At 41.5% G+C, this 14,863-nt stretch overlaps 1 protein-coding gene across 1 annotated transcript in view; it reads left to right on the top strand.

The window, feature by feature from the left end:
* The window catches only part of EYS (eyes shut homolog), a 491,695-nt gene that overhangs the window by 198,419 nt on the left and 278,413 nt on the right, over window positions 1–14,863 (top strand). The window contains exons 17-19 of the mRNA XM_083729676.1: window positions 4,612–4,736; window positions 11,545–11,669; window positions 13,805–14,036. Of these exons, the coding sequence (XP_083585802.1) occupies window positions 4,612–4,736; window positions 11,545–11,669; window positions 13,805–14,036 (482 nt within the window). The remainder of the gene's footprint in view (window positions 1–4,611; window positions 4,737–11,544; window positions 11,670–13,804; window positions 14,037–14,863) is intronic.

Genomic DNA, 14,863 nt, shown 5'->3' with positions numbered 1-14,863 from the left:
GGGAATCTCCTTGGAGATCTTAGGAAACTGTTGCGTAAATCACATCATATGGCATCCAAGTCAACCAAGTAATGGATTCTGGTCTGCCTGGGGCTTGATTAATCTTGTACTGTTGCCTCCTGCTGTGGATTATACAAAAAAGAGAGTTTTCAAGTATTCCATAAGCCACAATACATGGACACCAAGGTGTGTTTTCCTTGGTGGCTCACCAGCTGTAGGGGGCTATCCTAAGATCTCTTGTCAAACAAACCTCTTCCTTAGTCCATTGTTATGCTGGTCTTTGACTGTAATAAAGATGTGATTGATTAGTCCTTTGCTTTAGTGAATGGCAGTAATTATGAGAACTATGATAAAATTACACTGCATATTAACATCAACCTAGCATGTCAATACAGAAATTGTGACTTAAGCGTGGGAGAGAGGAACCCAGGCTGTTACAAACCAGCACAAGTTGTGAAGTTAAGGGTTAGAACCCTAAGGAAAGCACTTCACAGAATCTTTTTTTTTTCTTCAAATTGTCAGCAAGCTCCCAGGCATCCTTCCACTTGGTTCATTTGGCTGAGAAGGTGAAGGCTGGCAGCAGGCTAAGGTTTACATTTCCCCAAATGTCAACCTTATATAACGTGTCAAATTATTGGCCATGTTTCAGGGTTGTACTTTGAGAATTAGATCTCCTCAACTCCTTGTACTTCAAAGGACAATTTTATTGTGATGATTATCATTTTAAGAGTGTCGTTAGAATAAATACTTGGGGCAGATACTTGCCCTTCTAGTGTATGTTCTGTTGGAAGCAAATGGTAATGGAAAACGTCGTGAATGAATTCACATAATCTTGCACCATTTACCAGGGATTGTTCAGAAGACCCAATTGCCTCTTTTTTGAACCACTCAGTAGAATTGCAATGGGAAGAAACATGCCCTGTAAATATATATAAGAATATATGCAATATTCTTGCAAAGCAGGCATGGAATGGAAGCAACAGACAACAGGCTTAAATTCCTTGTGCGAGATGCTATTAGACTAAGTCTTTGAGGTACCTTGCAATATGGAAAGCTTTGTACATCCTGATAAAAGGACTACTCCTTTATAATGGAGCTCACAATCTGATTTCTATATTAAAAGGAAGTTGGCAATTAGTCTGTGGCTGGATATAAAGAATAATAAGAGAATAAAAAGGTAACAAAAAAAATAGGCAGGTTTGAAAGAAATCAAAAGCGCTGAAAGAAAACCCCAGACTTGAAACATTTCTGTGTAACTGCTGAAAGCATGAAAGAGCTTTCAGCTTGTCAGATGCATGTTTGATGGAGCTGGGATTTCAAACATCTACTGCATTTTTATATTTGAGAACAATGCTCCTTTTTATTATTTAGCTAAGGAAAAAGCACTTGTTTCATTTATTTTGCCTGTTAGTAGTGCAATTCTTTGAACAGCCAACCTATTTCTACCAGCTACTTCTTGTCTCTGTACTGCTGTTTTGTGTGTGTGTGTGTGTGTGTGTGCGTGCAAAAGATTGTTATATTTGTACATTAATTTAGCACTATAGCTTGATACTTGGGTAATATAATGGAGGTGTTCATAGGATGGGATTGCAGTATCACTCTCAATTATGAAGTCCACTCCCCTCCTCCTTTTAAAAAGAAATACATCAAGATTTGTTCTCTCTCTTTGGTATAGTTCAGCCAGTGGCCTTCATATAATAATGGTCACACTTTGCACTGAATGTGGCTCAGATAGTTAATGTGATCCCTTTGAATAGCCGGACCGGCATGGTGGATTTCTACCAGCTGTGTCGTGCCTCTGAACTGCAAAAAATGAAGAAGAAGAAGAAGAAAATGCTTCTTATTAGAAAAATGTGATTATATTTGTTCATTAATTTAGCACATCAGATTTATATTTGGTGATATAAGACAGGTGATTGTAGGATGGGATTGCAGTATCACTCTCAGTTACAAAGCCCACGCACATTTCCCCCTCCTCTAATAAGAAATGAATCAAGATTTGCCCTCTCTCGTTAGTATAGTTCAGCCAGTGGCATTCATGTAATAGTGGTCACACATTGCACTGAATCGTCCTGCAGGTGCTAGAATTATCAGCTGACCTTGCTCTACTTCTTTAAGCCTGCATGTGAGCATTGATTAAACGAACGATAAGGTCTGTGATAGATCGATTTTTCCCCCACATTTTTAATTTAGGAGGTAAAACATTCTATCACTGCCGAGACTGAAAATTATGGCTGAGATAATAGAGGTCTGACTCCAGTTGAAGTTAAAAAGGAAAAAGTTGCCCCTCAAATGTCAAGGCACCTCGTGGTCCAAGATGATTAAAACTAAACTGTTTGCAATATGAATCCCAAGGTGCTGCTATATCTCAGCTGCCATGACATTTCGCCTGTGACTTTTCATAGCTTGTTAATAATGTATAGCCACCCCAATATAAATTTCCAGTGACAGAACTGGCCTGTTAGAGTGGAGTAGTTAACAAGATTTATTCTGCACAGAAAATGCAGATTTGAATGGGGAGGAAATCAGGACGAATGTCAAAAGAACTTTTCACTGGGCTATCTTATTTCACGGGAACTCGGAAGCGACGTCTTTCATTTTGATTTGTTACTCTCTTCGGAGCCCTAATTATTAGAGGGAGAAAAAATATTCTTCCAACCATTTTCTTACTCTTGAGGATTAAGATGCATTCAGACAAATTGGAATCCCAAGCAAACATAGTAATAGGTCCCTGCCCATTTATCTAGACAGAATGTGCTTAGCAAACAGGTAAACGTTTTGGTGCAGGCATGGTCTCAGTAACTTCAATTGCTGTTAATTGCTCCTGAATAACCTCAGCAAACTCCCGCGTTTGAAGAAGAGTGTTTTTGAGATGGTAGCCTTCAACCTGGCAGTTATACAAATTATTCATAAGCTGTGAAATGTCACCAGAGAGATGAAAGGAGATGAGAAAAGGGTACAGGTGAGAAACAGAGACAAAGAACAATGGGCTACAGCAGGATATGGATTAGAATTGGATCGGGGGGAGATAGTTTGACATTTGGAGAGTCGCAGGCCCAATATAAGACTGAAGGGAGTTGTTCAACCAGAAGACAGGTAAGCTTTGTCGATAACCTCTGGATATATGAACATATGAAGCTGCCCTACAGCTGGGGAAGAGACTCTTTGCTTTCATTCTCAGCCTGATTTGGGGAGCAAATAATGGCTGTGGCCATAAGATCTATAGCTTTCAGGTTGGTGTTTTATCAGTAGAGATGCAAACTTATGTTATAAGCACATTATTGACTAAAAAAACCTTTGGAAATAAACTTAAAATCTGTCACCGTGTTCCCTGTTAAATCTGCTGTTTTGTGGGTTTTCTTCAAAGATGCCTGTACTTTGAATCACCGACCTTCTTAAACTACTCTGGCAGGAGTGTTCTTGCTATAGTACATGCTAAGGTCAATTAAATGCTCACTTGCATTTCCTTTCATTTTTTAATGATCATTCTAAACTCACTGGCAATGCAACTGTTAGAGCGGCAATTTCATCTGACAGTGTTCCAAAGCAAATATACTCGGAAGCTGAATTCCTACCTACCTCTTATATTGGACACCAGGCACTGCCCTTTAAAATCTCCAACTGAAGTGGGAGATAAAGCTGCTGTTAGTGTACCTGGATTTGCTGAAAAAAGAAAGATAAGAGGGACTTTTATGGCATCTCACTGCAAATAAATGGAAGGTTTTTCCAAGGTTCATATAAATATTAAACACTGTGAGTTGGACAGTGCAATCTGGTGAGCCCCACACAGCACATCTCCTTGGAAGAAGCAGAAGCTATGGCATTTCTGGCAGGGGCAGCCCAATCCCGTTTCGCCATCTGAGGTGAAATAGGAAGGTGCTGCCCCGCTGTTGCCAAAGCCCTGTCCCCCAAGCCTCCTTTACCTGGATCATGCCGCAGCACCCACAAAACAGCAATGGTGGGCTACAACAAGATACCATGAGATCTCAGTGGGCAGGGTTCCTGTGAAGGTGCCTTCTCTTGGGGTTCTGCCACCTGAGGTAGCTGCCTCTGCCTGTCTCATGCGTGGGCCACCTGGCCATGATCTCTGCCTACTGAGCATACCCCATCTCATCTCACGGAAGTGGAGCCATCACAAAGTAATGCCCTGAATCCATCAAGACATCCCAGAAGAACTTGATGCTTGAAAACATGGAAAGTGGTTGAGAAGTCCCACAAAATCAATAGTCCAGCAAAAAAATCCATCAACCCCCAGGTTACAATAATTTGTGTAGGTTGTCAGATTGTCTTCTGCCACAATGTTGTGTTGTAAAGTAGACTGAAATGGATCTTAAAAGCAAGTGTCATGTGGTCCTGAAATGGGAAGACGTTTTCCTCATTGCAACTTGGCAGCCCATAAGAGTGATTTCTGGGCCAAGGTTGGTCCTCTCTAGGATGAACAATGTGAATGTACAAATAACATAATAGGTGGTGGTTATCTAACAAAAAGTAGTGTAAACTAAGATTGAATGTGTCAAAAATATATAAATAAAATATTTATTCAAGAAAAAAACCAACTGTACTATACTGCACTATGTTTATATTGTACTGTGCAATTTATTAAATCTTTAGATGCCTGGATGGATTCTCTGGTCAGTTTTGTGAAGCAGACATTAATGAGTGCATCTCATCACCGTGCCAGCATGGCGCCGTCTGTGAAGACCTTATTAATGGATACTTCTGCAGATGTCAGGAAGGTAACCACTGAAATGATATTTTGAATTATAGCATTTTCATGTCATAAAGGATTTAACTCCTGAAGGACTTTTGAATGCAAAGAACATTCTTTTTTTACATACCAAGATAAAGCAGCACATACTGGAAATTAAGCTCTGGAGCTAATGCTTTTCTGTAAACAGAAAGTAATGCATTGCGATTGTCTTGCTTCCAGAGTGATTCTGAGGTGCAAATTGTTGGTTTCTGCTTCCTTCACTGAGCAGCGAAGTGCTTGTCACAAGACAATGTTTACATTCAACAGTCAAGTGCTGTTGGGTTTTCTCACGGGAAAGGAGACTGGATGTGACGTACACTGGTTTCCTGTTTTTCACTGTTCTTTGCAGTTCAGTGGTGTGATTCTCTCCGTGCTTTAGAGGAGAGAGGATGCCTTTCTCTGCTCTGGCAGAGGGAAAATGTTTTTCTGTAAATTACCAGCTTTGAAGTGTAAATAAAGTAATATAGAGCATGTTGGCACGTACTTTTCATCATTCCGCTGTGCACTGGACACTGCTTATCTCCAACATTTGGTTATGGGCCCAGAAAAACGCAGTGTTTTGAGAATGGACTCCAGAAGTCGGGCTCCTGGCAAAGGAACAAAGGAGCAAAGAATTGGAGTGCCGGCAAAGGATCGGAATGCAGAGGGCCGGATCGGACGATATCTCTGCGCGTCAAGATGATTTGATGAGGTATGTGCTACAGCTCCGGGCAGCCTGCCAGCTTCTAATTAATGGCTTTATGGCTGGACTTTGAACTTTTATAGCCGGTTTTGCCGTGGCACAGGCAAAAGGCTAGAAGGATAAATTTTTCCTATGCTGGGGGAAATCGAAAGTAAAACAGCTGCAGCAGTGTCGCAGCATGAATTTAAGACAGCAGAGAGAACTTTCACTTTTGAACTTGCCTTTGGAATGCGGTTTGAAGCAGCTGCAGATAAGCAAAGCAGTTAAGCAGAAAGGCACAGGTTCAAAGGCAGAGGCTGTTTTTGAATTTGCTTTTGGATTGAAGCAGCTGTACACAGACGCAGCTTGTATGAAGCAGCCTGATTTAAAGCAGCAGAGATGACGCAGAAGGCTAATGCCAAAGTCATGATGGCTAGCTGCAGAAGGCTGGATGAGGCAAGTGGGGAATTTGATGCCAATCAGCCAAATGCTCAACTCACAGTAGCCAGTGATACTGCCATGATTCTGAATGGAGCAGACCGCCAGGGTGATAGCTGCATCAACAAGGGGGAGTCTTCACAGACGTCATCCCAGAGTGCAGTGGAACCACCAGATGGCGCCAAAGCTTTGAAGGCAGTGAAATGCTACTCGTGTGGACGTCTAGGCCATATGAAGAGGGAATGCAGATATCCCAGGGCCAAGACAGAGCAGCGCAGCGAAAGCTCATCGCGTGGAAAAGGCCGAGGCAAAGGCAAAGGTCCGGTGTCCAGGACAACGCAGCACAAGGCAATGGTCTCACGCTTCACTCCAAAGGTTGCAGAGGTCCAGAAGACGTCTAGATCTTTCTTCGTTGTTGATTCGGCTGCAACGCACCACATGTGCAACGATAAGCGACTGTTCGTGTCTTTTACACCGCAGGAAGGTGCGATTCACCAGGCGGATGACCACACAATTCCCAGTAAAGGCTACGGAACTGTTGTTCTTCACAGTTTGGACTTATCGATACAGGATGTGCTTTATGTGCCAGATGCCAAGCATAATCTGCTCAGCGTTGGACAGCTGAATGAGCGGAAAATTGACGTTTCCTTTAAGAACAAAAGGTGCATCATCACAAAGAAAAATGATTATGTATTGCATGCTGAATATGTTGATCGTTTGTATGTTTTGTATTTTGATGATGTTGTGCAGGATGACACTTGTTGCATTGCAGGTTCTAACAAAAGTTTGCATGCAGAATGTATTCACGATTTTCATCAAAAATTTGGTCATTTGCATTTTGAGGCAGTATCTAAAATGCCTGCCTTGGTTGAAGGTATGACTATTAAACCCTGCAGGTACCACATGAAGTGCAAGGCATGCGCAGCAAACAAGGTAAAAATGGCTGCGAAAGGTAAGGTGTCTAGTAGGCAAGCTACAGAACCATACCAGGTTGTTCATGCTGATTTGGTTGGACCACTAGCGCCCTCTTTGGGTGGAAACAGGTACTTCATGGTTCTCATTGATGCATTTTCCAGGTATATTTATGTGTACAATCTCAAGCAGAAATCAGAGGCTTTTCCAAGGTTCAAGGAATTCTGTGCTTGGTTGGGAAATGTGCATGGTAAGAAGGTAAAGACTCTTTTCAGTGATCGCGGGGGAGAATTCACTTCTCAGCAGTTTGAAGCTTTTCTGACTGAGAAAGGAATTCAACACGATTTGTCTAGTCCTCGCTCGCCATGGCAGAATGGACTTGCGGAACGAGCAAATCAGACATTGCTTCAAGGGTTAAAAACCTTGCTGCATGATGCCAATCTTCCAGAGAGTTATTGGGCCGAAGCTCTCTCATGTTTCACTTACAGTTATAATCGCAGGTTATCTTCAGCGATTGGTTGTACCCCCTATGAGAAGATGTTTGGCAAGAAGCCATACATCAAACACATGAAAATTTTTGGTTCTGACATGTGGGTTCACTCACCACAAAACTCCAAGTTAGACAAGCGTGGATTGCATGGTATCTTTCTAGGTTATCAGAAAGGGTCTTACAGAATAATGATGACTGACTCTAAGGAAATTAAGCTCACAAGAAGTGTTGAGTACAATGCCAAGTGGGGGGAGAATGTGGGAATTTTCCAATGTTATCCTGATGACAGTGATGAGACTGAGGATAATCAAAAGCAACCACAACAACCCACACCCACTGATGAAGGTTCTGATTCTGAGTCTGAAACTGAATCGGGTGATTCAGAGGATTTCAAGAGTGCGAAAGCCTCTATGCGACCCTCTGAAAGCTCTGATCAAGAATTGGAGGAACCATTGTTCACAATAGGTCACTTTTCTCCTAAGAAGGAAGAGGAGAGTGTTGAAGACTTAAGGCTAATTCGCAGGTCACAGAGAGCGACAAAAGGCAGACCTCCAAAGAGATTTGCTGATGAGTTTGCTAAGATAACAGTAACAGCTGTTAAAAGCTCCAAGAAGGTGTTTGAACCTTCAAGTTTCCAAGAAATCCAGGATTTGGATTCAAAGGAAGCTGAGCCATGGTTAAATGCCATGAAGGCTGAGCTTGATTCCTTGGAAAGGAACAAAACATGGGACCTTGTTCCAGTAGTTCCAGGAATGAAACTGCTTGGAAGCAAATGGGTCTTCAAAGCGAAGACTGATCAAAATGGCAAGATAGTCAGACACAAAGCCAGATTGGTAGCCAGAGGTTTTGCACAGGTACCAGGTGAAGACTATCACGAGACCTACTCACCCACCGTGAGGTATGAGAGCATTAGGCTTATGCTCAAGCTAGCTGCAGAGGAGAATCTGCACATTAGTCACCATGATGTGAATACAGCTTTTCTGTACGGATCTCTAGATGAATCACTTTATATGCTTCCACCTGATGGCGTACAGGTAAAACAGGGATTTGTTTGTGCTCTGAAGAAGTCCCTTTATGGTCTCAAACAAAGTGCACGGTGTTGGCACACAAAACTCACTGAAGTATTGTTTTCTCTAGGTTTTAAGCAAGGGAAAGCTGATCCATGTGTATTTGTCAAAGAGGAGGGGCAAAAGAAACTGTATTGTTTGTTTTATGTTGATGATCTTTTATTCTTTTGGAAGGATGTCACAATGTACAATAATGCCCTAGCTCAACTGAAAGAGCACTTTGACATAAAAGATCTTGGTGAGGTAAACAACTACCTATCTCTGGAAATAGAGAGAGATCAAGATGGTAACATTCTAATACACCAGTCACGTAAAATTGCTGATGTGTTAAGCAAACTAAACCTGATGGATGCTAACCCTGTAGACACACCGATGACAACAGGTTATCAGGTAGATGACACTGAAGAAGCATTTTCTGATACTACACTGTACAGAAGTGTGCTAGGCAAGCTAAACTTCATTGCCAGATGTTCAAGACCTGACATTGCTGTTAGCTGTAATTTGCTAAGCAGACAAGTCAACAATCCTACTGTTAAGGATTGGAAAGCTCTGAAACGCATAGCGCGGTATTTGAAAGGCACTATGCATTACAGACTGAGATTTAACAATCAGAAGTCTGGTGGTCTTGAGATATTTGCAGATGCAAGTTTTGGAAGTGACACTACAGACAGGAAAAGTACGTCTGGAGTTTGCTATAAGTACAATCAGGGTCTATTTGATTGGTCATGCAAGAAGCAAACAACAGTTAGCTTAAGTACTTGTGAAGCTGAACTGAATGCACTGTCTTATTCACTTAAGGATTGTGAATGGTTGTTACAATTGTGCAAAGACATGAAAATTCCTGTCAAATGTCCAATCCAGGTTTACCAGGACAACAAAGCATGTTTGGCTTTGCTGAATTCTGAAGGTTGTAAGCAAAGCACGAAGCACTTGCAATTAAAGTTGCAACATGCTAGGGAACGTATTCAAAAGGGACTCGTAACGGTGTCCTATATGCCAGGTAATGAAATTCCTGCTGATGTATTGTCCAAGATTGTATCAAGGGATCAACACTGTACCTATGTGCAGAAGTTGGGTTTGTACTGATATTGTACGAACACGCTGCCCAGTGATGTTCACAGAAAGGGGGAGGATGTTGGTTTCTGCTTCCTTCACTGAGCAGCGAAGTGCTTGTCACAAGACAATGTTTACATTCAACAGTCAAGTGCTGTTGGGTTTTCTCACGGGAAAGGAGACTGGATGTGACGTACACTGGTTTCCTGTTTTTCACTGTTCTTTGCAGTTCAGTGGTGTGATTCTCTCCGTGCTTTAGAGGAGAGAGGATGCCTTTCTCTGCTCCGGCAGAGGGAAAATGTTTTTCTGTAAATTACCAGCTTTGAAGTGTAAATAAAGTAATATAGAGCATGTTGGCACGTACTTTTCATCATTCCGCTGTGCACTGGACACTGCTTATCTCCAACACCTCTTGATCAAAATAGACACTTTTCAAGGGAAGCCACTGAATGCACTTAAAATATTGTCTGAAGTCCAAAGGTAGAATGGGGTGTTTTAATTTGCATTTTAAAGTGGTTAATTGTGCCATGGTTTAAACAGAATGATTAAACATTACTGTGAAAGAAAATGGTGGAACAAATTGTTTGCACTTTGAGTTAAGACAGTTCTTGGAATTGGACACATCTAATGGGATCGTTTCAGACAGTCTTCTGGCCCTCAAACATATCATCAGGGGGGGGGGGGAGTAGTGTCTTTCTGAAAATAAATGCAACTAAATAAACATGTGCCTTAAGATTAATACCCTTGTTTAGAGCATCGCTGGCATCATGTGCTTCCTCTCTCCCTTCACTTCCTTGTGTCTTCAGCTTGGCTGGAATGCAAATAACCACACAATTAGTTCTGCCAATTCAAAGGACTTCTGAACCGCTGTAAGGCAAGCAACTTACAAAACTGAGGGGGGCTTTCAATAGCATATTGAAATAGTACAAGGGACCTGCCGATCAAAAGTCATGTCTAAGGCAGCTTGTTGGATTCTGGTCTTCCATGGTCGTATGCCTATTGGCAGCCATTGACCCTTATTTATGCAGGACACTTGGGATGTGAGGAATCTGTAACCAGGTATGTCAGGGGTGCCAAATTGAATAAAATATTGGGGAGAGGACAGATAAACCCCACCCCACATAATCAATCACCTGATGCAGTGTACACACACCATTTGAATGGCAATGTCCCTAGGAGTTGACTCCTTTGAGATATGCTGACATTTTCATTTTCATCTTAAAGCAGGCACTGGGGGATTGTAGCAGCTTTAGAGATTGAGATTGGAAATATAGCATTGAGGGAAGGGGATCCAGTTTCTTCAGAGTCACTGCTCTTGTCAAAATGGGAGCTTCCAGTGGCTGCTTTAGAAATGACAATGTTGATAGTTTGCCTCACTGTTGTTAGATGTTTAATGGGCACCATTGAGCCAGCATTAAGCACTTGGAAAGATTAGGAGGAGAGAGATTTAGACACTCTTCCATTGAAATCAGTAAGATTGGGGGGGTTATATAAATATATCTTACATATTGCGTGTATGATATATTTGAGAAGCATGCCATAGTATTTTTTTCCCTATCTTGGCTTGGCTTTCTGTTCTTAGGGAAACATGCTTTTTATTGTTTTTCTAGGACTGCATACAGTCCTAAAAATACAGCAAACAAGAGGGTTTTTTTGTAGGACGTTACTGGTGCTGTTTAGGTTCTACATGAACAGGAAATCTCCCCACATGTAGTAAGCATAAAGCTACACATGCCAGCCCTAGGCGCGCCCCCCCCACCTGCCTCTCTGCCCCCCCCCCGTCTCCCCAGTCCTTGACCTTCCTGTGTTGAGCAGAGTTCTGAAGTTTTTGTTTCATTTGCTCACATTCACTTGAACACCAGCAGAATCCTCTGCGTTGACGAGGGATGCATGTAACTTTGGGTTCTCAGTCAGATGGGGCAGAAGGCAAATGTGAGTACAAACTCCCTTCACTTCTCCCTGCTCAACACAGGACCAAGCAGGCATGGTGATGCACACTAGGGAACCGGAAAATAGGGACACTTGGTCCATGTTTTATTTTTTACTATTTTGTTTGAATGGGGCAGGGGAGACATATCAAGAGATTTGGATGTGTACACACAGAGAGAGAGACTTTTAACATGGTTTTTACAATAGCAAAGGTCAATGAGATACACTTTTTTCATTCTAACAGGCTGGGAAGGCTTCCGTTGTGAAGAGGATATCAATGAATGTGCATCAAATCCCTGCATGCATGGGATTTGCATCCAGAATGAACCAGGCTTTGGCTACATCTGTTACTGCAAACCTGGATTTGTGGTATGCTATTGAAAATCTCGCTAGATGTGTTATGATTGCACATACCCACAGTCCTCTCTGCCCGTGGAAAACTATGTATCAGGGAAGAGGGACTTTGCCTGCTTCTCCCTCTTGTGTTCCTCTCTCTTTGAGTCCTCATCTGTTGTCTGAAGTGGTGCAGTCACACAGCTGTCCACCTCTTTATCTATTATTTCTGGGAAGATGTTGAATGTTTCCCTGGCAGGGGTATATCTGGATTCTTCCATGAAGTTTGTCAAAGTTAAATTTGGAGTTTTAGGCTTATATAACCCCCAATTGAAAATTACCTTTGTGCTATAAACTGGCTGTAACAGCACCAGTCAAATGCTGCTTAGGTTTGCTGAGTCATTCTTGAGCTGTGACACACGCACACCCCGACACCACAACTCTATGGCTGTGTTGTAAAAAAAAAAAAACTGTAGAAGAGGGGAAAGCACCCTGCATCCATAATCCAATCAAGTTGCAGAATATTCTGTTTCCTAAGGGAGCTCTGTTTAAATCCACCCTTCCCACTTCATTAACCTTTTTTACACTTGAGCCAGGAATTGTGTCCATGTATACAAACCTGTTTCTTTGCCGTAGTGATTTTATCCTGCCTGTTCTACTCGCACCAGATCTTATCCCGTTACCTTGCACAGATTGCTCTTGCTGAATTTAGATTTCTGGCTAATAATGCACAACAAATTTCCTGTTCAGTAGATATACATTATTTATTTGTCAGCTTTACAATAAATCTCCCAAGATATGCAAGCAGTTATTCAGATGAATCCCATTCTTTTCCTACTGTTGCGGGTGTGGGGGGAGAAACACGAATAGGGAAGAAACTGTTGTTTGAAGAAGAAAAAAAACAGTTAAGATCAAAGTGATTTACGCACGTGGTTTATTTAGTATCACTCCCCAATAGTTTAATTATATAATACATCAATTTGAAATCTCAAAGAGCTGAACAACTGCATTATTTCATCTCTGTCAACGCACAACTTGGACTTTTTTAATAGAAAAAGATGCTTTGGATAAATAAAAACAAAAGGAAGGGCCGGCTGGAATTATTTTGCCTGATAGTTCTCATTTGAAGCTTCAGACTGGGGCTTTCAGGGGACATTAGCCAATTATTTTTGAGAAAAGATAAGCAAATAGAAGGGGAACTTTTACAGAGCAGGATACTGTATTCATGTTGGCACAAGGTTTTCTGGACCAAACACTATATCATCGGACATATGGGCTATATGTGTGGAATCCAATTGTTCCATTCCATGAGTAGAAGGACTTTTAACCCAGCAAATCTCTCCACTAGTGGATGGAGGGGGAAAGATACTTATCTGTTCCTGCTCCCCCATGCAGGAACAAATCTGTGTGCACAATGTTGATATTGAGATTTTCAGAAAATTCCATCCCTAGCCACAATAGTATTTGCAACTGTGACTAGTGCTGTGACTAGTAGGCAGGCTTTGCAAAGAGTGCATACTCAGTGGAAAGAAAGAAAAGATTGGCATGCCATAGCAAACACCATCCTGTGGCTCCTTAGACAGGCAACACATTTCTTGATTCCCCAAGAACTAATTCAATTTCCTGCTTTGTTAGGAAGTAGCATCCTCATGCTGCACAAATCAAGTTAAAGTGTGGAATAAACTGTGTACTTTTCAGACAGTACAACATAAAGTAATTATAGCATCAGAACATATTTTTTGTTTACACCCTTGTATATCACTTTGGTTCAATCTCCGAGAAGCATATTGTTAACTTTAAAAGGCAGACAACTTGGGAACAAAACTGTTTTAGGATGTAGAATGTGATAGGGACTGTGAGATGGAATCTTTATTTTAATACCGGTAGTTTGCTCTTTGAACTGATTTGAAGTCAAAATGCCATAATTAAATTGCAATTGAAAAGCCTGGGACTCTGTCATGAAATCAATAAAGGGAAAAATCTCAGTGGGCTTAAATTAATTTTGGGAAGTGCAGTCTGCCCAGCTGAAATAAGACAGTATCTCTTTCTTTTCTTTTTGGGTGGGCTGGGGGGAGGCGGAATCAAAAGAAAGCAATAATTTGAACCATTTAATGTGACAAGGAAATGGAAATGGCCTTCTCATAATGACTTTTTAAAAACTTCTCCTCTAGGGCCGAAGCTGTGAGCTTAATTACGACGATTGCTTAATACGTACCTGCCCTGCTGGGTTTCTCTGTGTGGATGGAATAAACAATATCACCTGTTTACCTGCAGTCCCCCAAAGGGGACAAACCATCATCAAAATGGATGGAGTGCCCCCTAGTGAGCCATTACAGAGAGGCCTCTCATCAGCCCATCCAAGCCTCTCTCCTTCTGACCTTTATATCTTTCAAACTTCCACAGGTAAGAAAGTACAAGTATTATGAATAAAAGACTGAGAGGTTCTAAATGAAACCCTGGCCTTTCAGTGTGTGCAGTTTTAAATTATTTTTATAAGGATTAATGTCTTCTGTATTCTGTGTTTCTCTGTATTCTTTCAGGGTCCCCCCTCCCCAAACTCTGGATTCTGCTCTCTTTAACTAAGCACCTGTCTTGTCTCTGTTAATTTGAATGCCGTTCTTTGTTTATTAGAACTCCTGGTGGACTGAGTGCAAAAGCACTCAGGGACAATATCCCCTTCTCCACTCCAGCTGTTGGCCTACACTGTATAGAGAATTGCATTTTTTCCATAACTTGCTTGGCTTTTCATTTGAGCTTGGCTAATATGTGTGACTTCGTATGCTCTCTAATACGTCTCTGCCCCCTCTGTTAGTGCAATCCTCTTCAGACTGGAAGGCAGATGACGGCGCTTTGAGAAACTTGCCTTTCCTTTCCCTGGCACGTATCTTTCTTGTGTGCATCTTTTCCCAACCTCTTGATGTTTTCATACATAAGAATGCCTGTAACAAGCTCCTCCGGGTTTTGCACATTTCCACTTTTCTTCTCACTCCTTTGTGCTTCAAATTCAGAAAGGAAAAGAATCCGCTAGCATGGAAACCATTAAAAATGGAATAGTATCTTAAATGCAGTGGCCTATTTTGAGTGTCATGTGTCTGAGCCTATTCATTCAACTACATCTCTTCTATTCAATAGCGAACTTCAAAATGCATGCTTCGTTCCCTCTTTTGGCCTGATCTTTTTGCTGTTTTCCTTTTTTTAAAAAAAAAATCTAAGTAATATTTCTTCTTGAT

The sequence above is a fragment of the Podarcis gaigeae genome (genome assembly GCF_964106915.1).
Source record: "Podarcis gaigeae genome assembly, chromosome: 3".
Taxonomy (NCBI): Eukaryota; Metazoa; Chordata; class Lepidosauria; order Squamata; family Lacertidae; genus Podarcis; species Podarcis gaigeae.
Note: the sequence above shows the minus strand (reverse complement) of the source record. Positions and strands in the feature narration are given on the sequence as shown.